The following is a 27,909-nucleotide window of genomic DNA, read 5'->3' as shown; positions in this document are numbered from 1 at the left end:
ATTAAGCAAGCAAAATTGAACCTAAATCTTAGCTTTATGGCGTCCGGAGACCAATATAAAGAATAGTGACATTTATTCATGCGTGTTGATCATAAATAGATATATATTTTTATTCGTTGCCAAATAATGTATGTGGCTGATGTATCAACACACACTACAACAATATTGCATACAAGACCAACATAAATATCTTCACTTTGTAGTAGGACCTTATTTGTGCTAATAAAACGTAGCAAAATTGTAGTCGTGATGACATGGATGCTAAATTAAGTATCAAAGATTATTAACAACAGGATAAAATCAAACGGGCGAAGTAAAATTTTTAAGGGTTGTCAAAATTGAAAATGTTTAAGCGCTTTGTGGGTGACGTAGCGTGCATGCTGCTGCCTCTAGTGGTCGAGGATACGAAGGTTGCCGGAGACAATCTTGTTTTCTAAGAAAGCACCAGATGGGATATCAATTCGTTCACCGTGGTTGGCGATGATTATCACTGTCCCCTGTGACGTAATAATAATTAATAATAATAATAACTTTATTTGTCTCTTCGATTACAGTGGCGAAGATTTAGAAATATTTTAAACAAAAAGACATTATATATCGACAAAACAACAGTTGTTAAAACACGCTTACAGTTAAAAATATATATTTACATTTACTTGGAAGATATTAAGCATGGTCGCTACACCTGGCAGACAAACAAGCAATTTATGTTTAACTATTAACAAGTTAGTCTTATAACCAAATTAAAAGATAATAACTAAATTTAATGAAAAAACAAGCAAAGGTTTTATGGTATGAAAAATGAGCTTTACAAAAACACAGCTGGCTATGGTTAATGACGTCATCGCCACTTACCTTAAGCGTGACGTCTTTTCCAAACGTGACATCACCACTGACTGTGAGGTGGTCGAGTTCAAGCATGTCCGGTATGTTCGCAAATCGACCGAGAAATTTGTGGATCTAAAGTTAATTAGATGGTTCTTATTTTTTTGGACAGTTGGCAAACTAAGCAGCTTATCCATGGTTGTTAGTTGTTACACCCATACTTATATTCTATTGTTGTGGATAAGCATAAAAATTTATTTAAACGCATTGTAATTTGTATTTGACGGAGGAGGGTAAAACTTTCACAAAAAAAAATAATCACCCACAAAGTAACATACTTGTTAACTCGTCGTTTTCCAGCCACGCGAGGATAAAGTTACATTCATTCATTCAAGTGTCTCAGTGTCACACATACTCATTTAAGGTATTTGCAAAAGTGATAACAACAAATAACTTAAGATACTTATAATCAGAGTCAGGCAAAACGGTTAGCATTGTCTTGTCGCTGCTACCATTGTGGGCAAATGTGTCCTTGGGCAAGACACTTAACGGTAACTGCACCGACCCAGTGGTCACTAATGGGTTGTTCAAATTATCAGCCACACATAAAAAATCCTTTACCTATTAGTATTATGTAACAATGCAACTTTAAACTTTAAATTTTCATTCAGCTAAACTTAATTGAATTTTGTTATCTCCGTTACCTTTGAAAAATGTTCATCACCAAGCTTAATGAGAGGTGTGGTTGGGAACTGACGCTTGCTACTCATCACCATTGATCCATTCTTCAACTCATAGAGGTTGCTCATCACCAGCAGAAGATCAGAAGTTTTTTTCACGGGGAGGAAACGGCTCCGAGGAACGTTGATACCTGGAAGAAGATGAAGTTGGATTAGAACTTTACCCTTTTAATATATAGTTGGGTAGGGGAAGATGGGACATCTTTAGCACATAGTATCCAAATACCCTAATCGTGTTTTAAAGAATTAAAAACAGTCAATGGGAGTTGCAAGGATACCGTTCTTTAATATTTGAATTTTCTTTGTTTACTACCAAATGCGAAAATAGAATGGAAAGGTGTCCCATCTTCTCCCACCCTACTATATCTAGCGCTGTAGTAGCAATGTAGCAAAACCATGCAATTCAAAGCAAAAAAATCAAAAAGTTGAATATAGTTGTAAAAAAACAATTCTAAAAACACTTTTCATAAAAAAATCAATATAGTCATCAATTTAATTTCAAGTGCAAACAATCAGTTTAGCCTTTCTTATGGGTGGGTGTTAGTGGAAAGTGGGGATGTGCTTAACTGCTTAGTATCTAAACATTAGTTAGAGGTATGGATAGCTGGTTTGAAATTGTGTGTTTAAGTTCACATGAAAGTGCAAGATTCAGCTTTACGGTTTATAAAGAAAACTCTTAAAATAAAGAATATGAATTTGACATTCAATCCCAAACCCAACGTTATTCAGCATTCAAAATTATCAAATAACAACTATTTTAAAACAGTTAAACAGACCAAAGTTAAGTAACTATTTATAAAGTGTGACCGCAGAAGAGGCAAAACAGGGCAGAATAAAACACATCCATTTTTACCGATTGCATTGTGAAAGTTTTTAATTCCAGCTCCACTTGCAGTTTCAAGTTGAATAACATTGGTTCCATTGGCAAGTCTCTGTTGGTAAATTTTTGATTAGTTTCAGAACTTTTAACAATTTATACCCAAGATAATACATAATTTAAGTGGTTTTAATTTTTTCGGCCTAGACCTATTTTTTAGGAAATATGATAGACCACAAACATAAATTTTATTTTTTTACATATATTAGTATTATGAGGTAAAATTTTGTAAAAACATTTTTTTTGGTAATTAAATGTTTAGTAAGCTTTTTAACACAAATAAAAATTTACATAAAATAAAATGTAAAAAAAATGATATTAAATACTTACAAATATCCACAGAAAATGTATAAAAAAGTTACAAAAAATTAAAACAGTTACAAAAAAAGTCATCAAAAAAAAGGTTTTAAAAAAGTCGGCCTAAAATCTAAAACCGTTTCATTAACAAGTTTACCTTGTTGTTTACAATAACTTCCATCTCCATTTTCCCAGCAGTTGTTAGTTCCGATATAGACTGCATACTCATCCATAAGTTGTTGGTGTTGAAGATCTTGAACTTTGAAACACTTTTGAACTCGTCCACGTGTTCCTTGGGAACTTGCGCAATCTCGAGCAAACGAAGTTTGTTCTCGTATTCAATAAGTGTACCACCCTGCAGGATAATACATTGTTTGTGGTTAGTAAAAATATAACAGTAATAACACAGTCAATGGATATACAATTAGTCATCAAATTTATTAACACAGTTTTTCTGTTAATGAAACTAATCATGGTACTACATACCCTATTTCGAAGACATTCACCACCAATGGGGCCATGACCCCTTGTTCTTTATCAATAAAATAAACTAGATTAGCTTAAACATATTTCTGTTTTACTATATTTTACAATTCACAGTAATTACTCAGAATGAACAAAATTCATAAGCAGATTTCTGCACACTGGACATCATTTTCAAAAACGTGTGCAAATAAAATATATCTATATATAGTAGAGTGGGACAAGATGGAACACCCTTAGTAGATATATAGATAAATCCAAATATTCTGATCGTGTTTTAATTTAAACAATTAACAACGCTCCATGAGAGTCGTGAGGATACGGTTTTATAATTCTTTGAATATTTTTTGTTTACTATCAAAAGGGACAAGAAAATAGTATGAAAAGGTGTTCCATCTTTCCCCACCCACCCTACTATAATATCAAAGCTACAAAAAGAAATAATCTATACATAACATTCTGCCCACTAACTATTCACTAAGTTACCAAGCATCTAAACTAATAGTTATATTACCTTAACATCAGCTCTTGTTTTATCTGTCACCTCCATCACAAAATCACACGGTTTGCTGCCCTCAGGTGGATTTACTAGCATGTTTAAGATGTCTATGGTGGTAATGGTTAAGGAGAAATTTACAAAAAATCAACTGAACAGGCATGTAAGAAGCCGAAACATGACATTTTTCTTAAAAATTAACAAATTTAAAAAAAAGAAACACAAACATAGATTACTAAATAGTGAATGCTTTTGCAACAGTTATTGAATACACTGAATATTAAAATAAATAATTAATTATCTCTATAATAAATTAACAACAAAACTTCAATAAAGGATACTGAGGTCAATGGTTGCCCCTAAGTTGTCGATGTTTGAAACAAAGACAAACTCGCGGCCTTCTTTAACAAATTTATCAAGCAGACCGGACTTGACAAAACACTCGTAAACATCTCCATGACCGGGTGGATACCACGCCTCTAGTGGATCGTTACAAGATTGCGCAATCGGAAGAAGAGATTCTTTGTTAATGCGAGGGTACCTGGAAAAAAGAAAACCAAACTTTATGTTACGATATTTCGAAGTTTTGAAATGTTGTAATTATCAGTATGACAGTATCTGTATGGTTGATGCCGTGTATCCCATAAAGGGAAATGGGATAAAGGCGAAAGTTGACCTACTGCTCTATAATTAACACTTCAGTGCAAACCCCAAAAAATGTTCTGTTCCTATATAGCTATGGTGCCCACAATTTTGAATATTTGGTCATTACCTCAATATTTGAACTACTAAGTCACCATAATATACCTTTAAACATTTATAATTATAAGTACAAGCTGCTCCCACAATTTAAAAAAAAGGTGTAATAAAGTAACATAACTTACCTGTTTTGGTTGAAAGTGTGGATTTTCACGTGACACGACGCATATTTACGTAGAATCATATTCGTGTCATCATCAGTGTTGAAAGAATTCATCAAAACCAGAGGAACTTGGGCGTCGTACTTCTTGTTTAATGACTTTGGAAATAATTTAAACAGAATGAGTATTTAATAAAGCCATGGTTAAACTACCAAGGGTAAATCAACAATATGGGGTCTTAAAAATTTTTTTTTTATTAAACCCATGTAAAAATTGTACCATTATTTCATCTGTTACTGCAGATTTAGACTAACCTTTTTTATTATTGTAATATTAGTTTTCTGTATAAAGTAGAAAAGTTATTGGTGTGCATAGCACAACCATTAAAGTGAGCTTTTAATCAGTCATAGACAAAAAGTGACTGGTCGTAAATATTTATGTGACAATCTCTTTTCAAATTTGCTGGCTGCGTTGAGCTACAGAGTCTGTGCTTATGTTAGATTTACAGATACCTACTGTTTTGGGTAAATATTTTGGCTTCCTGGTTTAATGTATTAAGAATGTAACAACAACACAGGCCTGTAAGTTTTGAACCCAGAACCCTCTGCTACAAAACTAATATTTTACTGTCCGTACAAGTTGTACACGGTGGACATCTAGGGTGTGAACATGTGTGGTTAAAAAAGCATTCCAGAAGATCAATTTGTAAAACACAATTTTTTAACCGTAAAATGTAAAAGTGTTCCTTTGGTTTAGCCACAAGCACAACAATCAATTTGTATTTTTTTGTATATGTTCGGGACTCAATATTTTTGTAGTTGTTAATTGTTAGCAGTTCCTAGCATAATAACCACAAACAAACCTCTATCTGCTGGACTGTCAGATCAAGAAAAGTGAGTCCGCTACGAACGGAGATCAAACTTTTAGGGCCAGTACACCCCATGCTCGTGCCGAGGCCACCATTTAACTTGACAACCACCAACTTGCTGAGAAGATGTTTTTCAGTTCCCGATAAAGTAGGTTTCGAGATTTCACTGTAAGATTTGATCTGAAAAATACAAAAGACATAAACTTAGTGTGATAGTCTTAGAGTCTTTACTCTTTATATTTTATAATTTTTTTTCTTATAAATATAAGTATTGCCAAGGCATTACACCGGGCTTTTTACCTTTAAAATACTAAACAACTAAAATACCAACAATTTTTTTTGAACATTATAATAAACAAATACTTACATATCCCTCTGGTGGAGACTTGATATCATTCCAAACAATAGAAGGTCCGGATTTAAGCAAGAATCGCTTGAATAAAGTTTCAAAATTTGCCAAATCTTTCTTGATTATCTGCACATAGAAAAAAAGGCTATTTTCCAAATGGCAATCAAAAAAAATAAAAATACAATGAATTTTAAATGCTAAATTTGATTAGCAATTATAAATTAAAAAAAAAAATTATTTTGATATATATATACGCTAGCAAGTAGCAACAATGACATCAAACAGATTTCAGCTACTAACATTGCAAGAAAAAAGTAGTTTTGGTTAAAAAATAAAACCCATGTTAAATTAATAAAAAAACATGTTAAATTACACAATTTTGATACAACCAAGCAGCCTACAGTACAAAATGAAATTAACTAATATGCATTATAGTCTTAGGGTATATGCCCATATGTAAAAACTATAAATTAAAGGCCAAAGTTTCAAATTAAACTGTTAAGTAATTTTCCATTTACTGTAACTATCTATTCAAATCAAAACAATCAACTAAATCAATCTATTTGTAACAAATGCACTTTATTTTAGCCAGTTAAACTTGTTTACCAAGATATTTCTTTAAATAGAGTAATATTTTTCAAATATTAGCTTATTATGCAACCTAAAATATGACTCTTCCTAAAATACAATAAATATAATAAAGATTCCATGGTTTTCTTGGTCAAAAAGGTTCCCGACTTGTAATAAACCCTTATAAAATCCTAACCTCTCTGTATTCTTTCTCTGCAGTGTTCCCAAGTTTATCAAGTTCATAACGAAGCGCTGACTTTGCATCGTTCTTCATGAGCTGCTGAAACTCCATAATGCTCTGAGTCCTCTGCATTGTTGATCCTCGTGATGGGGAGAGGTTAGGATCGGAGAAGAGAAGTTCCCAATCCACGTAGTTTGTTGATGATTGACGACGAATTCCTGAGGATAAATATGTTGGAAAGATGTTTATATATAGTTTCACTAATGCTGAATGATTTAACTTATTGTGTACTGCTACCTCTACCTTTATTAATTAGGTTAACTATTAGCACTTTAACAAAATATTGAAAGTTATCAATTGCAAATACAATACGATAAAGTTCCTGTATATGCAAATCAAAAAAAGAAAACAAGATTGTCTATTTCTTAAGTCAAAATTTGAGAAATGGCTTAGGGCTTATAGTTGGGAATAAAATGGAACAACAAAAAAATGGAAAAAATGCTGCAATGAATAACTAAATTAAAATAATGCATGTAATGTTGCTACAAATGTTAATAATGAGTTGCAATCGCAACTATTGTCAGCACATGATATATACATCATAGATATCGTATTCAAAATAAATTTGTTAAAGTTTGTATGAAACACGAAACATGCACATGATGTGACAGAGATAAAAAAGAATTGCTTTACAATGTTTGCACTCAAGTTCAGTAAACTACAACATAGCCTATATATATGTAAGTATACAATAAAATGATCTTAATAATTAATATTAATACAAAAGTTAAAGTTATCAATGTAATTTAAACATCACATACGTACATACAACATACATCATGCTTATATTGTATTTGTCAGTTTTTATAAATGTTTAAGATTTATATATACAAAAATATAAATCTAAAAATAGATCAGTTTGATGTATATATACTGTAGCAGACAGCAACATTTGAAGAAAATAAATATTCGTTTTATTAATAGTTTACCCAAACGGTTAAACTGTGCAGTGTAATTGTTTGCAAATGGAAATAAAGCAATGGTTAGGGACTTTAGGGTTAAGGTTAGTGAATGATGTACTGAGCTTTAACATGCATGATTTCAAAAGAAGTGAAATTTTTAAAAAAATAACTCCACACTTGACAGAATGAAATAACATACATTCTACACAAAAGAAAACACTTAAGGTGCAAAATTCAATAAAATACGTACGCTAACTACTGGCTTCTGTCTTCTGTTAAACAACTTTTCAAATTTCCGCCAGAAATAATTGAAAATAAAAATGTTAGTTTTAAATAAACTGAAATGTCCTGGAAGCCGAAATATTGATTTGGTGAGACATTTAGAGAAACCACAATCAGGGTAAATAGCAGCCAATTTAGTACGCATCAAAACTGGCTAAAATATGGAAATAGTGTTGAGTAGAGTAATCGGTAAGATATATGCTTTAAATAAAATTAAAATAGGTAAACAACACACAATTTTTATTATGTATTTTTACTCTGAATAAGTAAAAACATTTTTAATCGATCAAAGATATTTAACCCATCATACATATCAATATCATAATCTAAGGTCTTAGTAGGGCACAATAGCAATAAACTTTTAACAAAAACTGCTGCGTACGTGCAGAAATCTGCAGAATAATTGAAGTTTCGCAACTTTGTGAGCGATGTATGACACGGCAAATTTTAAGACTTACGATTGTGCTTAGTCACGTTCGTAATTTCCGCTTTACTCACTTAGTAACTACCGGTAACTACCATAAATGCTGCCAAATTAATTCAGACCAGAGTGACTCTGATTCAGACAATACCGTGCGCCATGTTAATTCTTTATTGTCAGCTATTTAAATACCTACGGTACTTTAATATCCGCATGACCTTAAAGAGTATGCAACTTAATCACCGCAGACTCCCAGAAGTAAAGGTTAATCAAATACAAATGTCAAACCATAGAAGTTTACTGATGCAGTAACCGACACAACCGATTCCGTTTTAACATTTGGGCTGCTACTGGTTGGTGGTTAAGTATACATCTAGTTATTTATCTTTGCATTGGCAATGGTAACGAAATGTTTTATTTGTTTTTACATTTGTAAACCCCGGAGAAAACGCGGCATTAAAAAACGAAAAACATTATTCTTTATAAATCCCTTCAAAGCAATTATGAGGTGGGAACATATACTTAAAACGCTTCGCGTGAATGCTAAAAAAGATACAATTTATCTTTGATATAAGGGTTTGTTCTTCTAAATATGGTTTGCAGGGTTTAAATTATGACTTGGGAATACGTTACACTTCGTCACCCATTTAACCGGAGTTCCCCTCAAAAGTTTTGGTTACACGGACCAGTAACGTTGTATGCGATGTATTCTACCAGTTCCGTTTTCTTTTAAACGTTATGTGAGAAGAACGTGTATGAGCCTATTGTTTTACAGTTTCAAATAACGCCAGCTGTAAGATAAAGTGTAGGCTACTGTTGTAAATTGTATCATATTTTTATGTCTTATACTTGTCGAGTTTGCGGTTTTCTTCTGTAAATTTCATAACAGTTAATCGAACAATCGCATGTATTAATGCAAGAGCATTCATGCACCAAGCAATGAGACGAAAACATGTGAAACAGCGGAACATAGCTTTGCAGGAAAGTGAGACAAAGTTGTCAAGCAACAAAGAAAGGAAAACGTATCTTCTACGTGGCAACAGCTCGACTGTACCTTCAATTATTTTCTGCATAGTTTTAGCGCTTTACACGTCATCAATATATCCATCAGTACCCGGAGGCGATTCAGGTATGTATCATTTCTTTAATTAACGACATTTTCTTCGCAAGAACGATAATCTAGTTTAATCCTATACCATGTACACATAAATTTTATATGCTATAGTAGAGTGGGGGAAGACGGGACACTTTTATCACATAATATCCAAAATATCCGAATCATGTTTTCAACAGTTAACAACGGTCTATGGGAGTCGTAAGGTACGGTTTGGTAATTCTTGGAATGTTCTTTGTTTGCTACCAAATAAGGTGAGAAAATAGAAGGAATAGGTGTCCCATCTTCCCCACCCTATACTTTATAAAATACTCACATGTATATTTCTATTTCTTTTAACGGACCAAATGTCCCGCACAAAAAAAATACTGTTGGAACCTAAATCCAATATTTTCTGACGTGTTTTAACCAATTAACAGCGCTTGTTTAGACTCGCGAGGCTATACGGTTATATAATTCTGTGACTGTTCTTTGTTTACTACCAAATGGCTCAAGAAAAGAATGAATTTTCTATCGTTCTCTATTATACAGCATCGCAATCGTTAAATGTACAAATTTTCAACGAAACTCATGTTATAAAAAAATACGTTCAACAATGTTTTCTCCGTAACAGTTGTATACCAAATATATTATTCCGGCAAACAAAAACTTCCCTTAAACGTTTTTATACTGAATCACTACGCAACTGCATACACAATAGTTATTAACGACTTAGAATAGCCATTCCCTTTTAAAATTATTAAGTTAATATTACAAAGATTTACAGGAGAACTCGTCATTGCTGCGCATGAACTAGGGGTGAGTAAATATTGGTTGATATAAAGTTTGGAATAAAGCCCTATATACATTAACTTTTTGTTTTGTAGAGTAAATACTACGAGTTTTTTGTATAGTAGTGGGGGAAAATGGGACACATATTCATTCTATTTTCTCGTCCCATTTACTAGTAAACAAAGAAAATAGAAAGAGTTATAAATCCGTATCCTCACAACTTCTATAGACCGTCGTTAATTGCTTAAAACACGATCCGAATTTTCGGATACTGTGTGCTAAAGCTGTCCCATCTTTTCCCAATTTACCATATATCTAAATCGAATTTGTTAAATCTTCTTAAAGTAAAAGCATATTTTAAACGTCATGCATTGTTAGTTTTTTTATCTTTAACTCTGTTGCTTAAACACCAAAACGTTGCGCCTTCAACCCGAACATTATTACTGCACCGCCACCATAGACCATGCCATGGCATATCTACTTACCCAACATGATTCTAAGTGTTTTCGTCAAAACTTTATATTCAGCGACTATATCAGCTTGTAATTACAGTTTTGGGTTGCAGCTTATTCCAGCCGGTATAACGGTTAGGTTTCCTATGATGCGAACACACAAAAATACTTCAGCTGCCTGAGAGATTATACTAAAGAAATTGCAACAGAATACTTTAATCGCCGAGCAACAAATGTATAAGACACCGCAGGGTCTTAAATGAACGAATAGGCTTTCAGAACACGACCTGTCTGTTGCACTGCTGTGCTAGCAATAAGTCTGAACAGTCTAACTATCAGACCCAATACTCTGTAAACGACGACACCACCTGACATTCCGGTATAACAAGTTCGTGGCCGAGACGTCGTCTTCACTGCCGAAGCGCAGACTAATCAAATTCATGCTCGCTTTATTGTATATATTATGACTTCGGAAACATCCAATTTGTACCACGTCCAAGCTCGCTCTCGTTAAAAACCGCGCGTTTCGTCCTATAAACGATATATGGCGCAGTTTCGAGATTCTCGCTGCTTATGTAATTAGGTCGCCCCTGAAAGGAACATACGTGTTTTTACACCACAAATGATACATCAGTTGCCTAAGGCATTTATGAATGTCGCGGCGTTTTAATAAAAGTTATTGCATTGCAGAATTAAGGCGCAAAAAATATGTGAAAATTCCCGATAAGTTGTAGATATTATGTGTTTAATTTGAAAACTTTTTTTAATAATTCCACCGAGATAAGATAAGCTGCTTATACCCAGTATATATATCGCTAACGTTTTTTTTATAACTACGTAAGTTGCACTTATTTTGATATTCCGCTAAAACATAGGCTTATGTCAGGTTAAAGTTTGTTGTTAATTACACATACATTAAAATTAATGACGTTTACGCCCCTAATAAAATATATCTATTGTTATTAACTCGAATTTGGCATTCGCAAAACCCTTCTCTGACGTCACAAACACGGTCGATAAACTTGGACCAATAAGATTAAAGGAATAATTCTAGGCAACCAATCGCCTGAGGGCATAAACGCGATCGTGTCAACGCGGCCAAAATGCGCGATCCTGATTGGCTGAGTGGAAGAAGGCGTAAAAGGGCAAAATAAACTACACGCTTTTGGTGTATACAGAATACGAGGAACATGTACAGTGACAGTGTGGTCTACCTATCATGAAGACAATATATACAGAAGAGAGTTTTTCGACCTCCGAAAAATATACAAAATATACAAATTGTGTCTATTTTAAAAAATACACACATATACCAACAGAAAGTTAAATAATTAAACAAAAAATCACTTTTTCCACAACGCAGCCTATCTTCTATATTATATGTATATATAGGAAATATTTAAAACAAGTTTTCCGGGAATTACTACGGTCGGTTAGCTAATTAGTTTTTCGGTATTTAATCACGTTAACTAATTTAACATGGATAGCGTATATCCGTCTATACGAAAGTATTGCTGGATATAAAGGCCATAATCGGTTTTAAAAACACCATGAAAATAGCTTTACTAATGGCATTATAAAATATATATGACGGTTTTGGGGTAATACCACGAATTAGTACCGCCGTTACTTTATTAATTGACAACCTACCAAAGAAATATATTAAAACACATAAAAAGTTATTTAGCGATTCGCACACCAGATGTAATTTTATCGATTCGAAAATAGACGGGCAAGACAGGATTGTTAAAAATCCATATAAATTTTGATAAATGCACGAAATTTTCAAGTTTTTTTTTATAAATCTATGAAACTAATTTAATCGTTCACACTTGCAAACTAGAAAGTTTCATCAGCTTTGCTATGTTTCTTACTATTTCGCATTTTTTACCTGGTAAAAATATTATTGTTTCTGTTCAACAATAATCGGCTTTGTTATATATATTAGCTTTGTTAAAAACAATAATCAGCTTTGACGCGAGTTTTAATTTAAGTCGTGATAACACAAATAATTCTGTAACAATACTTTCTGATTATCTTTAAATGGGACCCCCACATTAAAGAAAATTAAAAAAAGTTTCGCCTGGCAAAGTGTCCCATCTTCCCCCACCCCACTATATCTCAGTTTTTTCACAAAACTAAAACTAATTTCATAACATTAATCTAAACTGTACGAAATATATTTCATCCTATTATATTCAACTATTATACTGCATTGATGATTCAAACTCGCAAACTACAAAATTTCGTTAGTTTTGATATGATTTACCGAGCAACTGAAATGACCATTTTACTATTATTCTTTTTTTCAGTCATTGAAAAAATGTCGTCTTCGTTTGATACCAATGTTTTCTACTTAACAACGCTAACCTCCTTTACTGCACACTTTGTTATAGACTTTTTAACATAATATCGGGCAATACTGTCACAACTCTTTTGTCTGTCATTAAATGGGTACCTCTGTAAATGAAGATTTAAGTTCCGTCTTACCCCCATTTCCCCCACTCTACTACATCCAATACTTCTTAATCGTGTTTTATAGCAATTAACAGCGTTTTTTAGAGTGATGATATGGTAATCTGTAGGTGTGTTTTTGTTTCCTATACCAAATAGGACGATAAAAGATAATGAAAGCATCGGCCATCTTACCCCAAACTATCATATTAGCAATAACGTTTCGTAATATATAGCTTAGAAAACCGATAACAAATTTAAAAACGGTATTTTCGCTTTAAGAAACAACAGTAGTAAATAAATGTCACCTATAACGTGACATGTCGTTGGGGAAACTGAGAATTATAACACGTGGATGTCTTATTTCTTGCACCTTATATGCCTTTTTGTTCGCGTGACCATGTGACCGTTTTTATTTAATTTGTATGGCTAGAAATTTCGAAATTCCATAAGCGATCTCTGGGTTGTATCAAGCGCTTTAATCAATGTCAGCTGCGCCAGTCAAAGCGAAAACGTGACTTTTGTAAATCTACATGTGTATATAGAATATATACGTTACATCGTACACCACGAGACGATATGAACCCTCTGGAAGGCGAGTATATGTTACAAACCAATATTTGCACCACAAACGCGTTATTGTTATATAGCACTCGGTTGATATATATGTTAATTAAAGATACGTATACGTTTTGAAATGATTTTGCCTAAAAAGGATAAATATTAGTAACACATAAAATAAACAAATCGGTCTGCATGGTTAAAATACAACAAATGTCTTAAGAAGTATCGTTTTCTTCTGTTTGGTACAATACACACTTGTGTTTAAACTTCGGCCAAATCTGGATCGGCTTTAAAACACCCTGGCTCGATCGATTTAGTTTGTTCACCTTTGCTCCAGCTAACTTCCGCTACTGTTGGTATACACAACAATGTCGATGGTAATTGTTAATTTATGACGATCACCGTCCCGATTTTAGAGCAATATGTTGCAATATACAATAAAGTGTACAGCAGTGTAGCGACAGGCAGTGTGTTAACGGCAAAAAAAACTATACACACCACTTACCTTCTGCCGTTGAATGTCTCAACTCTAAAGCTTTAAAAACCCTATTTATGATTCCGTCTTGGGCCGTTTTGGTCTTAAAATCCTCCGACTTTTCGGCACTATGTATATCCACGCTTTGCTCTGGCATTGGAAATCCACTTTTACGTTACACGTAAAAACCAGCTAGTCACCAAACTTTATCTACAACCCTATAGAATGACAACGGTTCCATAAAGTTACGCTTTGCCGTTCTCACTCAAGTGTTAAACCACAATTGGCTGGTAGTATACAGCTACAATCGAATGCTAGCGCTACGCGTCTCGAAAACACATCGGAATGAACGGAAGGATACGTGTGACAGATCTCAATTGTTCTTTATCATTCGCACACATTAGGCGGTTACGTTACATTTACAGTGCAAACTATATTTCAGTAATAAATGTATATGAAGGTGATTACGTACAGCCAGCAACAATAAATACACTTGTCTGAGATTTTTACCACCTTGACTTTGACTGAAGTAAAAGTAACAAAATGAGACTTTGGAACGTGAATAATTTACCATTAAGTGATCTATATTAACATTATTAGCAACTAATTATTACCTTAAAATACCAAACACTGTCGGAGTTTTATGAAGTACAACAATATGCCCAAAAATGTCTTGGAAAAAGTTATAAAAAATGCTATAAAAACAGTGGCTGTCGTACGGCCCGTTTTGTCAATTTGCACAACAGGAGTGGCCGCTTGTCTGATTTGGGCGTCCACGCAAAACAATTAACGTACACGTCATACCAACCACGTCGCCTTTGTACGTATACTGTACAATGTGTGACGTTCAATGAGTACCAAATTTTATTTGCGCACGATGCCTCGCCAAACGTAGTAAAATTCCCGTAATTTAAATAGTTGTAAAGAATAACGATACTGAATTATGTTGTAGCTATACAATTTTGGAAAGTTTACTAATTAATTTAAACGCAATAGTTTAAGCGCTCGCATCTAAATTATGTTTTTTTTTAATTTAAAGACCGATACTGCACAGTTGTTTATCCCTGTGCAAGACACTTAACATTAATCGCTTAAACCCAATAGGAATAGTCAGTAACATATTGCCTCAATTAGCTGGTATACAGAAAAATAATCACCAACAAATTTACATATACTTATGCGTATTAAATAGGTCATAACATGTAAATGTTTCAAGTGGGTTTCTATTTCAGGTGGCGCACCCGCCGGGGTATCCCCTCTTCACGATGCTCGCAAAGTTATTTCAAGTTATACCATCCATATCTCCTGTGTGGTCGGTTGGATTTATGTGTGCGTGTTTTGGTGCCGCGTCAGCCGCTGTTTTGTTTTCACTTCTACACAGGTTATTTTATGTAATGAAAGTTCGAATTATATTTATTTTTAAAATCATTAATGTGTTTTTGTGTTATTGCTTTAAAAAAAATGACAATATGTGTTTTTACCGTTTTTAATATAACACAAAATGCGTTTTAAATATAGTTTATTTTGTATACCATGTTATGTTGTTGTATACCTTCTATGTTTACTTTTTATAACTAAAAATTAAAATTGGTTTTGTGATATTCTCGGGCCACAGAATGTTTTCACTTAACTTTTCTCAAATTTATCTGTTATTCTTAAAGTTGCTTTGTCACAGAATGACGGGTTCAGTTTTATCCGGTGTATTTACAAGTTCTGTATTTGCGTTCTCTCAATCAACTTGGATGTGGTCGATTACTGCAGAAGTTTTTTCGTTGAACAATTTCTTCATTGTATCTTTGCTCTGGGTAACGATACAGTTCAGTGAGCAATCCCAGGAAAAGGGAAAGTACCCAGGGAATGTGAGTGCTTTTACTACTTTTTTCTAACAACGAGAATGAAGTATCACAATAGCCTATTATTTTTGGTGTAGAAATCAACTTATTTATATATAAAAACATATGAGTCTGGCACAGTGGCACAGTTAGATCTAATGCTTGCCACTGGAACGAACAAAACAGATTCAAAGCTTAATGCTGCCAGCATTGTGGGCAATTTAACAGCCATAAATTTACATACATGGTAACTAGTAAGTGAGCACAACACATAAGGTGTTATAGAACAGAAGTCCCTTGTTATAATGAGTGCCATTGAATGAATGAATGTAACTTACTTTGTTCTCGTCTGGCTGAAAAATAACAGTCGTTATAACACGAGTTTTTATACACCTTTTGCCAGCTTACGAGTTATCATGTATGTTACTTTGTGGGTGATTATTATTTTTTGGATTTTTTTTCTATTTTACTATGTATCGCTAATAATTTGGACAACCCATTAGTGACCACTGGGTTGGAGCAATTGCCGTTAAGTGTCTTGCCTAAAGACACATACGCTTACAATGGTAGCAGCGACGAGCCTTAAAGCTATTACCTCTGGGTTACAGGCAGGCGCGCTATCCACTTTGTCACACCGCCCAACATTGCCAGGCGATGATAAATATGTTGCATTCATTCTTATGGGATTCTTTCTAAACATTCTAGATCCTATACACTGGATGTTTCATATGTGGTATCAGTTTGACCAATCAGCACACAATGGTGGTTTACGTCGCATTTACATCATTGTGGGTTATATCGGTTTTATTAAAAACAAAGGTAATTTGTTTAGTTGTTTTTTAAATTGTTTGTTGTGTGATAAGTTGTCCATTTAAAATGTCACCAATACAAGTCCTATTCTTGGTTTCAACATTAATTTTACTGATTTAGGTTATGGACATATACATCCTTTCCAAAATGGTAGCATCATTTCTTGTTGGCTTGTTACCTTACATCTATTTACCTATTTCTAGTGTTTTCAGGTGAATGTTTTGTTTTTATATGTTTTATAACTGTGTAAAACAACTTTAATTTATATTAATAAACTAAACATGAAGTTTATGTTACTAACCTGACATATTCTGCACCCCGCTACTCACATATAATTCCATTCAAATTGGTGCAACTACATTTTATACTGATTGTTACTCAACACTATCAAAAATATGTATATCAAATGTGATATGTATATTAAAAATCAGGGATGTTGTACTGAATTAAACTACTTGCAATCAGCAAAATGTGACATTGCTTGTTCTTTAACAAAACACAAAACAACCTCTAAACCCAAAAAATATTTTTGTTCCAGTAACGCAAGGTCTACTTGGGGTGACCACAGCAGTTTCTCAGCTTTTATAAATCACTTGTTAAGAATTCAATATGGCAGCTTTCAGCTTGCTCATGGAATAAGTGCAGCAAATTTTACCAACAATATTTGGGCTCAACTTATGCACTGTACGAATAATCTAACTAATACTGTGGTTATTTTAGCTGTGATAGGAGCAATGGTGGGGCAAAGGTTAGTTTAAGTTTAATCTATACCATGATTTCACTCATAGCCATTAAAAAAACAGGTTTGTGAAGAGCTGTAGAAGTTGTATTGACCCGCACAGTAGGAATGTAGGCTAACTTGTGCTTATGAGGCCGAATGTATCACTATTGCCATTATCTCGGTTGCCTAATGGCATGACAGAGACCATTCTGGTTATATAAATTAATGTGTATTTGTTATTCATTGAAAAGAAATAATGCCTATTTAAACAGTTGTCTATTTTTTTATAAAAACAAAATTATGGTGTTGAAAATATTTAGTAAAAATTTTTGTAAATAATTTTTTTCTTACTGATTTATTTCAGAGCAACTCGACTTGAGTTTCACCAACCCATATTTCTATGGTTTGCTATGATGCTTGGTTACTCAGCATTCTTTGCTTGGCTTGCAAACTTAGATCCTAAGTAAATGATGCAGTAACTTTTGGTTTAATTTAATTAGATGTTTTCCTTACTCTGTGCCAGAGTAAAATGTTAAGAGCGCGAGTAGGCTCAGGGCACGTCGCTGCTACCACATGGACGTATGTGTCCTTGGGCAAGACACTTAATTGCAATTGCTCCAACCCAGTGGTTGCTAATAGGTTGTCCAAATTATCAGTCATGCACAAAAAGTGTCTCTTATAAACTAACATACATGGTAACTTGTAAGCTGGCAGGAGGTGTATGAGACAGAGCATCTGTGTTATAACGACGGTCGTGCCCGTCACGCAAGGATAATGCAAGTTACATTTATTCACACAGAATGTATGTGTTATAACCTTCTAATCGCCCTCCTATGCAACAATAAAGAAGTAACATTCATTTAATTAAGTTCATACATTTAATACACTTCCCAGAGATCCTTTATACTATGGAGTGATGGAAAGATTTTGGTTGCAATCTGATATCATTGTATGTGTCCTAGCTGGTCTGGGACTCTCAACTTTACTGAAGGAAACCAAGCACTGTGACGTGATTAGCAGTGGCTTCACTTCTTTACTGGATAGTATAACTGGACTCAAAAAATATTGTGTCCAGTTTCTCGCAATCAGTGTCGTACTTTTTCAGGTATGTGTTGGTTGATGTACAGTTAAATAATAATATAGGTTATGTATAAAAATGGTATTGTACCTGCTTATCTTATTAAATTTAACTATAACATTGCATGTTGTAATGTTAAACATTTACTTGTTCAATTCATTTTTTCTAAATACAAGTATTAAAATATGAACATATTTATGCAAGTAAAAATAAGCGGCTAGCATTATAACAGAACACTATATGACCATTATGAAAAACTAAATAGGATAAAAAAATAATTTTATGTGCATTGCACAATGATTGTCACAGCATGTTATTTGTAAAACTTTTTTTATTTTTTATAAATACAGCCACAAAAACTTTGCTAGCTTAGCTTATAACCAATGACCTAGGTTCTAAATTTTAATTCACACTTCATTTCGATATTCATACCGTTACTCTCATATGTGCCAGGTTTTGCGAAATATTGAAGTTTGTAACCAAAGTAAAAACACTGTTGTTCGTGACTTTGCAATAAACATTATCCAAAGTTTACCAAATAATTCAATCTTGGTTGGCAAAGGAGATCTGACGGTGAACTCGGTTAAATATCTCACCCTGTGTGAGGGCGTTAGGTAAATAGTGACCATTTCTTAAGTTAAACAATTCTATTTTTTGGTCCTGAATGAATGCAACTTATTTACCCTCCCCTGTTTTTTTTTTTTTAAAGTTGTGTTTATGTACGACATAACAGTTCAGATTTTCCTGCGTTGATGCTAGGTGTGTTAAGTGACGGGGCATAGTGGTTAGGGCGCCTGCCTGTAACTCAGAGGTAATGGGTTCAAGGCTTGAGGCTGCTACCAAATCCCCAAAAAATATTTACCCACAAAGTAACATACATGATAACTCGTAAGCTGGCACGAGATATTAAACCCGTGTGATAACGACTGTCGTTTTCTGGCCACGCTAGGATAAAGTAAGTTACATTCATTCATTACATTCAAGTGAAAATGTGCTGCAGTTACAAAATGATTTAAATAGTTTATGAGTAAGTTACTTATAACACAGACCTGATCTGCGCTTCGTTGATGTTGAAATGATGACCATTCCTTGGTACATTCACAAAATTGGTCGTCCTTTCCTTTCAAAACAAGGTGTCATATTTCCTGGAGATAAATACCATGCCGTACCCGGCTTACATACTGATGGTAAAGTTGGATTTAATATGAAGATGTTTTTTGATGCAAACAAAGGGTAATGAACAAATGTTTGGTGTATGATGATTGTAACTTGGGTATTGTCTGTTCTCTTGCAACACCAATACCAAGGCATGCTTGTTAGAGCATCTGCCCCCAGCCCAGTTGATACGGGTTAAAGACTTGATACTGTTACCATTGTGCCCTTGCATAAAACAGTTCACAGAGAATATTCTAACTGAGTAGTCAGTTATAGGTTGTAAAGAAGTGCAAACAAAACCAGTCACAAAGTCACATGCGTGGTAACTTATGAGCAAGCATAAAGGTTTATGAAACAGAAAACCAATTTTATAACTACTGTTATTGCTCAGCCACGTAAAAAACTAAGTTACATTCACTTATATGTTCAATAATTTATTTAAGTCTGTATTAGTACAAAAAAATCAACAATGAAGGCAGAGTGATATATGATAAAAAAATAACATAAAAATTTAATCACTTGTAAACAGACACAAAGTGTATAAAATAACATAATTAAAAAAGGCACTCAAGTTATAACTTTTGAAAATTTCCAATATCCATGATAAAGATGACATTCATTCGTTAAATCCTTTTTCCCAGTCAAGACATCTTCACATGCATTGGTTTACGTAGTGAAGATACATCATGGATAAATGAATATAGGTTGTTACCATGGGGTTCTTGCCAAAGAGTTGTCCACATGTCTGAAACATTTGATCTTAAAGGTACATAAAATAAATGTTATCCAATTTTATACATCCCAGGTAACAAAACCTACCACAGTACCATTGTTTTATTTTTTACCACCACCGTAATAATATAATTAGCAGTTGATTTTATTGATATTCAGTTGATATTCAACAAAATCTTTGTGACTTTATCCACTTCAAGGACTGTTTACACTTTTACATGGTGGTAACCAAAAGATTCTGGGTATGATACCAGATGATGCTACGTCCCAGTAGTGACGAATAGATTGTCTTAACTTCCAGGGATCCAGGAATAAAAGTGGACAAATAAGAGTTTTCATTTTTTATTATTCATTCAGACTACATAAATTTGCATGTCAACATCTACAACTGGTCTTTCCCATACCGATTACCTGACTCCCATAAACGGGCAAGAGAGACCAACTTCCCATGGTCGTCATGGGAACGGGTGGCAAATGAGGAAGCGTGGTTGGCACGTGGAAGAGCCGCTTTCTATTTTCTTAATATGGCTGAAGATATGAAGAAAGCAGAGAGAAAAATTCCAGAGAATAAAGAGATATGGATGAACAAAAAGAAAGAGTTGTTTTTTGCAGCATATAAGGTCTGTACATTTTTTCTAGTTTAAAAAAACAAATTATTTCACAATACAGACAAACTATTATGCACCGGATATGGTGATTTGCTTGGGTATTTATATTTACCTTTATGTTTATTTGTTTAATATGTTTCTCAGTTACTTCATGGTACATAAACAGCTTTAAATTGTTCTTTTTATGACATTACCAAAATGTATATATAGCCCCCACTGGATATACAGGATCGCTGGTTGGGTTATATGACTCCGTGCTGATCCGACTTCATATACAGGCTTCAGCGGGGTGCTATATCTACTGTAGTACTAATTGCTTTTATTACCAGAAACCAAACAGTTCATGATATCTTGCTATGTTTTATTCCTTTTTCTGGTATACAAGTACACGATACGGTATCGGGTAAAAGCTTACTTGACGGCTGGGCAAAGGCTCGTAAGAGCCCGCCATGAACCTAGACTGACCTCGAGGTCTCAGTGCCGATAGTGGTTTCTCGTTATTAGTTATTGTGTTAGGGAAAAGGCGAATTATATAGCGGACAGAATCACGTGACAGCAGTGTGACGTCATGCGATAAAAGGGAATCGATTTGGGTCTGTCATCGGCTGAACGGGATATCATTAACCTCGTTCAACGGGGGGTTTGTTTTCATGGGAAAGTCTTTTATGAGATAAGTCGTATCCGCACTGTTGGCATTGATTAATTAAGTATTGGTATTGGGATTGGGTTATGTGACGTCACTTTAGGCGTCGAGTTGCAACAATACCTCCCTTTCGGCAATGAGAAATTTATATGTGGGTCTCATGTAACCGAATACATTGTTGAAACTCGACGCCTACAATATATAAAGAAAACGATAACGATAAAATAACAAATCCGGGGCAATTAAAAAACTAAATAAAAGCGAAGTAAAAGACACATGGCGCAAGATATACAAAGAAAGAACATAAACAAAAAATAGGTTGGGTGGAACAGCGGTATTATGCTCCGTAGCTCGGAGCGATTAAAGTTGTGGACGGTCATGGGGTAAAATACAGGTGTGCGCATTGAAGTCGCTCGTGCGATAATGAAACGGACATGGGATCACTTATTGCTGTGAGCCCGGCAAAGCCGGCAGAATAAGTCGGCGCCTGTAGCTCAGGTCGCCCTGCGAGAGTTTATGTTAGACACCGGTTACACACACCTGATATTTCTCCGTGTTGCACTTCCTTTACTTGTGAACGGCATTGACGCAGACTGGATAATTGTGTAGACTGTTGAGGATGCTGCTTGTCCTCGGTCTTATATCCTTTCGTTGAGGTAAAAAATACCCACGGCGTAGTGATAGCAGTGGAAAACTGGTCGCTTCTGACATCGTGGTCGCAAGAAATAGATCCATTTCGAAGCGAATGCAAACGGGAGACGGGACCGTAAGTTGAACGGTCGTAAAATATAAAAACACACCTGGTTTGCGATGCTGCTTTGTCAGTCAGTATTGCAGATCGCGGACGCTTTTGCATCTGCTTGTATTGCCATATAGTCCATTGAATAGATGCGGACAGCTTCTGCAGCATAGTGGCTGCCAGTCGGTTCGTAACATCGATATAGTCCATTAAATAACTGCTGTGGACGGCTTCTGTGGAATAGTAGCTTGTCGGGTCGGAAGGTTTTACGTGTTCAAATCTAACGTCGGGTGCACCATTTATAGCCCCCACTGAATATACAGGATCGCTGGTTGGGTTATATGACTCCGTGCTGATCCGACTTCATATACAGGCTTCAGCGGGGTGCTATATCTACTGTAGTACTAATTGCTTTTATTACCAGAAACCAAACAGTTCATGATATCTTGCTATGTTTTATTCCTTTTTCTGGTATACAAGTACACGATACGGTATCGGGTAAAAGCTTACTTGACGGCTGGGCAAAGGCTCGTAAGAGCCCGCCATGAACCTAGACTGACCTCGAGGTCTCAGTGCCGATAGTGGTTTCTCGTTATTAGTTATTGTGTTAGGGAAAAGGCGAATTATATAGCGGACAGAATCACGTGACAGCAGTGTGACGTCATGCGATAAAAGGGAATCGATTTGGGTCTGTCATCGGCTGAACGGGATATCATTAACCTCGTTCAACGGGGGGTTTGTTTTCATGGGAAAGTCTTTTATGAGATAAGTCGTATCCGCACTGTTGGCATTGATTAATTAAGTATTGGTATTGGGTTATGTGACGTCACTTTAGGCGTCGAGTTGCAACATATATATGTCGACGATGCTTCATAGTTTGTGAAACATTAGTCAACATAATATTTTAAACGTTTTTTTATAATGAGTATGTTACTTTTATGCAGGGTTTTAAAATGATCATTGAAAACAAATATCATAAAAACCCAGTCACACTTGGCAAGCCTCCATACCACACTACACCAGTTCCAATTACATGGCACAAGAATCTGGCACTAGCCTCGGCACGATGCCATGAGATGATGCTACATGAACAAAATTATGCCTTGGAAAGTTTAAAACATTTTAAAATTTACCTGCAATTAACGGAGGCTTACAATGAACTTGATCATGAGGCCGAAAATATCAGTAATTACATTAAACACTTAGAGAAAATAATACCAAAACTGAAAGAAAACATAAAGTAGCAAAAACCAGAGGTTACAGAAATATTGATAAAATATACCATCTGACACAATATGTATATATGTAGGCTCCAACACTATCCGTTATCTTCTGTCAATATTTTGAGATGAATATGTTTACCTTTCAAATTTGTACGTGCCTTTTAAGCCATATATAAAATTTGATAATCCTGGAACTACAAAACTACCTGTAAAGACGAACCACAAAGTTGAATATGTGGAACTAATAAGCTGGTACGGGGTGTATTAAACACTTGAAGTATAACGACTTTTGTTGCCAACATGATATTCACCTTTGTAAAAATATTGTAATTAGTGCACTTATTAAATTTATTCTTTACAGCTTTTCTATATAAACATTATATCTTGCACTTTAGATTTCTGTTGCACATTAGATTCTTATACATATTGCTGTGTAAAAAGTTCAATGTTAATAAATTGAAACTGCTTCAGTATAATGACATGACTGCATCTTTTTTCTTTACTTAATTTAAAACCTATGTATTGATACATTAGGAGTTCAATAATTTATCAAAAAAACCACACTTATTTCGTTGTATCAGTATGCTGTAAACCCCTTAATCCTCATGTACATTCCCTTCAACAAACGCTCTTGGTAAGTGATTTAAATACAGGTTTATTATGGCATGTCCTGTATCATCTTAGTTTCCAGTCCTATTGGCTAACAACAATACTCTGAAACTAATTAAATTTTCTATATTTTTCTACTTCACATTAATTTATCATGACAACACTATTGTATGTTGGTTGGTGAAAACTAACAAATTCTCATTGTACTACTTATATTTGTGCATTTTGAAGTAACAATACAGACTTTAAAGTTAAAACAGAATCACCATCAACCTATATGCATTTCAGAAAAATGATATCTCCATGAATGATTTAATATGATTTCCATGAAACACCAAAATTTGTTATGATCAACCACCGGAAATTTTTTGAAGTAAAAATATGAAAAAAATAGTTTTCTAATAACTTCTTCCAAAAAGACAATAAGCTTTGGCTGGCTTGCCATTGCCACTGATGCATAGTTGACCAGGTGACAACTCCTTGAGTGGTTTGAAAGGAACGCACAAACTTTTGGCACCCATGGAAGGTGCACCAACAACCACATCTTGATCCCTGATCAAATATATGTATTATAAGAAACTAAGCATGATTACAATCTGAATGATTGTTTATAAGATAATAATCTTTTCAAATAATTTATTGTGAATAAAAACTTTTTATAAACGTAAAACAACATACATTTTTTTATAAATTATATATTAGGGAAAAAAATAATTGAAGCCTTAGAAAAAAAACGAGTGGAAAAAACACTTGAATAAAACAAAACAATTAATACATAATAAAGGCAATATTTTGTAACTTTTAATATATTAACAAAAACAAAGCACCTATTGTAACAAATCAGAAAGACAAATTGAATTTTTTTTTGTTTTTTAGAAACAGTTTTGCTGTTTTATTTTTGGAAACTTGTTGGTACCTTTAGACCACATTTATTTCGTTGGTATGCACCTTATTGATTTACAAAAAAAAATTGACAACCTTTACCTTGCACTGTTGGTTTTTATCCAATCCTCTGCAGGTGTTTCCATACAGAACGGAGCTTGGATAATCTAACAATTGTAAACGTAATGTTAAATATATAAACATTATACAGAATGTCTGGTACTAAGGGGAGCATCTGTGTAGTAGAGTATAGACCAATAAATATTGTCTTTTAATTGACTAATATTTTTTAATTTAAAATTGACTTATATTTTTAATTAAATCATGAACTTTTAAAACCTTTTTTCCAAGGGGTATAAATACCCAGCATACTTACCCATGCTACTTCTATACAAATTATTCACCATTAAATACAAACTTAACTTAGAAAAAAAATTTACTCAAATATTGTGCAATATTTTACAAATAAAAAAAACATTAAATAAATGCACCAATAAATGCAAACAAAAACATTTCTATTCAAATTTTATGCAATATTTTACAAAATGAAACAAAACCTCCACTCAACCCACCTTCCCTTGGTCAAGTTGCTTCAAGAATTCTTCCCAAGTATCAACAGCCACCATGTTTTCAGATAAATCTTTAACAGCCTTTGCCTGTAGTTGTGGGTAATGTTAAATACAAGTTATTGTTTGTAAAAGTAAGTAAGGCTTACCTATTCAACAAAAAATATTGCCACCCAACGTTTTAAATTAACCTTTGGGGTTAGAGAGAAATTGTTGGTTTTGATTTTGACTCTTAACTAGAAATACCGGGGCTGATTAGCCCTGTAATAACTTTTTGAATAATTCAGTTTCTACCTACTACTGTAATTGATTTGTAAGTTGCTTAACAATAATTATCAACCCAGTAGGTAATCTATATGGATAGGAGCTTACAGCAAAACATGTCAAATGACCTAAAATTATTGTTTATCAATATGCAAGCCAGCTATCCGAACCTAACCTTCATTTCCGCTTGTATGGTCACCAATAGATCAGCAATGGAAGTGGTAACATCAGCATCAGGTATCGTTATCTTCCTTCCATCATGACGTAACACAACCACACATTGTTGTTGCTTCAAATCTCGAGGACCAACCTCAAGCCGAATCGGAACTCCCTGAAAACCAAATCTAAGATGTCATATTGGCAACAGTTTGAAGCGCATAAAACACAGTTTTTCTGGTCAGTTTGACTACAAACAAAAGCCCATATGAGGTAACTTTTTACATCACTAAAGATGGTTGTAAACTGAAATTTGAACATAAAGATACTTGTGTGAATGTGATATATATGAGCTGTTATACTGGTATTAAAAGGAAATAGTTTGGCTTGTTACAACTATCTGAACTGTAGTTACTTTAAGCAAGAATTAATGTAACATAAATTTTAATTATCCTTTCGAATGTAGCAGCAGAGTGGCGAAGATTAGATTGGAAAAACTACTCAAGTAAAATTGTTAAATATTAATCTGTGCGACCACTCGTTATCAAACATACAATAGTTAGCAACAAGGCGCAAGTTTAACATGGAAAAAACTTGATAAATACTTGGGATGTGAAGCTGATGTTTATCTACTATTCAGGCAAGTGAAATCATAGAACATATGACTAACAGATCAGACAAACAATAAATCCCATGCCCTAACTAAAAAGTTTAAATAAACATAACACATTTGTGACAAACCCTCAGTCCTCAATATAAGTATAGTAGGGTGGGGGGAAAGGGACACTTTTTCTTTATTTGTTCTCATCTCATTTGATTGTAAAAAAAATGAGACACCTTTTCTTTCTATGTTCTTATCTTATTTGGTAGTAAACAAAGAACATTCAAAGAATTATTTAACTGTATCCTCAAGACTTCCATAGACCGTTGTTATTTGTTTAAAACACCATCAGGATATTTGAATATTAGGTGATAAAAGTTACCCATATTTTCCCAAAGTATTATACATCAGTAAATATATAAAAAACATGAACCTAACCTTAAGCTCCCAATGATTAAATTTCCAACCAGGTGAATAATTATCTCTGGTGTCGGATTTTGCACGGATTCCAACTGATTTGAGTTTGGAAAGATAATCATCACATTTTGAGTAAAGGACTTTCTTGTCTTCTTCTGGTAAACTGGCAGTAACTCCGCATGGAACAATGACAACCTATGTGAAAAAAGTGGTATAATTTTAAAGTAAACAATCAACAAAAACAAAAGCAATAAGGGCATATGTGTATTGAGGACTTGGGTTATGCGTTAAAATGACTCATTAATATCATTTTTTTAATAAGAAAAATAAATAACTTACAAAATATTCTCAATTGGTTCAATAGAGAGTTCGAAAATGTTATTAATCTTAACTTCTTGTAGATCTTGCAAAAAAAATTACTAATTTTTTTTTGAAATGTGTTCAAAATTTAACAATATCTGTATCTGACCTGTAAGTTGGCTACTTTTGGGGGAAGTACCAGCCCCTTATCATCTCCATGTACCATAACCATCACCCCGATTGTTCGCGTAGTAAGTCCCCATGAGTTCTGATACGCGAAACATTTTTCACCTGACTGTGGTTTAGGAAAAAAGTTAAAACAAAAAATAAATGTGGTGGTATCACTCAAAAACCGTCATGTATTTTGAGTTTTGAGAAATATTGGGCAGTATGTGCTTAAGGGTCCCATCTTACCCCACTCTTTTATAATTATATTAGTAATAGGTACACATTTTAAAAGAATAAGTCTATAATTAGTTTTCAATACTTAAAATGAAACGTTTATAATGTTTAGCTTATGTAATTCAAGTTT

At 34.0% G+C, this 27,909-nt stretch overlaps 3 protein-coding genes across 7 annotated transcripts in view; 1 reads left to right on the top strand and 2 right to left on the bottom strand.

Annotated features, from left to right (window-relative positions):
- Nucleotides 1-56: 56 nt before the first annotated feature.
- LOC149728193 (UTP--glucose-1-phosphate uridylyltransferase-like) lies at nt 57-14,281 on the bottom strand. 3 transcript variants are annotated; one of them, XM_089888711.1, is made up of 12 exons: nt 14,072-14,281; nt 6,562-6,764; nt 5,814-5,921; nt 5,441-5,626; nt 4,603-4,736; nt 4,060-4,259; nt 3,737-3,828; nt 2,897-3,094; nt 2,419-2,497; nt 1,530-1,696; nt 856-960; nt 57-497 (listed from the first exon to the last, which is right to left on the bottom strand). In XM_089888711.1, the coding sequence occupies exons 1-12, from the start codon at nt 14,196-14,198 to the stop codon at nt 390-392; spliced, it is 1,707 nt and encodes a 568-aa protein (XP_089744837.1). In that variant the 5' UTR covers nt 14,199-14,281; the 3' UTR covers nt 57-389. The 3 variants fall into 3 exon arrangements, with proteins under 3 accessions (XP_089744837.1, XP_089744838.1, XP_089744839.1); XM_089888712.1 differs by lacking the exon at nt 14,072-14,281 and adding an exon at nt 10,582-10,857; XM_089888713.1 differs by lacking the exon at nt 14,072-14,281 and adding an exon at nt 7,759-7,797.
- LOC149728192 (protein O-mannosyl-transferase TMEM260-like) lies at nt 8,587-25,773 on the top strand. Of its 3 annotated transcripts, none has more exons than XM_089888706.1 (14): nt 8,588-9,340; nt 10,092-10,123; nt 15,274-15,422; nt 15,717-15,900; nt 16,579-16,692; nt 16,804-16,895; nt 17,222-17,431; nt 17,769-17,867; nt 18,299-18,509; nt 18,936-19,096; nt 19,530-19,715; nt 20,279-20,403; nt 20,727-20,989; nt 23,304-25,773. In XM_089888706.1, the coding sequence occupies exons 1-14, from the start codon at nt 9,139-9,141 to the stop codon at nt 23,601-23,603; spliced, it is 2,328 nt and encodes a 775-aa protein (XP_089744832.1). In that variant the 5' UTR covers nt 8,588-9,138; the 3' UTR covers nt 23,604-25,773. The 3 variants fall into 3 exon arrangements, with proteins under 3 accessions (XP_089744833.1, XP_089744832.1, XP_089744834.1); XM_089888708.1 differs by lacking the exon at nt 8,588-9,340 and adding an exon at nt 9,561-9,579; XM_089888707.1 differs by lacking the exon at nt 17,769-17,867 and having other exon boundaries at nt 8,587-9,340.
- Nucleotides 22,795-27,909, bottom strand: part of LOC149728191 (bifunctional glutamate/proline--tRNA ligase-like) — a 21,702-nt gene continuing 16,587 nt past the window's right edge. Inside the window, exons 27-32 of the mRNA XM_089888705.1 lie at nt 27,547-27,672; nt 27,099-27,272; nt 26,079-26,234; nt 25,646-25,729; nt 25,176-25,240; nt 22,795-24,743 (exon numbers count right to left, since the gene is read on the bottom strand). Of these exons, the coding sequence (XP_089744831.1) occupies nt 24,590-24,743; nt 25,176-25,240; nt 25,646-25,729; nt 26,079-26,234; nt 27,099-27,272; nt 27,547-27,672 (759 nt within the window). The 3' untranslated portion in view covers nt 22,795-24,589. The remainder of the gene's footprint in view (nt 24,744-25,175; nt 25,241-25,645; nt 25,730-26,078; nt 26,235-27,098; nt 27,273-27,546; nt 27,673-27,909) is intronic.

This window comes from Ciona robusta, chromosome 11 (genome assembly GCF_009617815.1).
Source record: "Ciona robusta chromosome 11, ASM961781v2".
Taxonomy (NCBI): Eukaryota; Metazoa; Chordata; class Ascidiacea; order Phlebobranchia; family Cionidae; genus Ciona; species Ciona robusta.
Note: the sequence above shows the minus strand (reverse complement) of the source record. Positions and strands in the feature narration are given on the sequence as shown.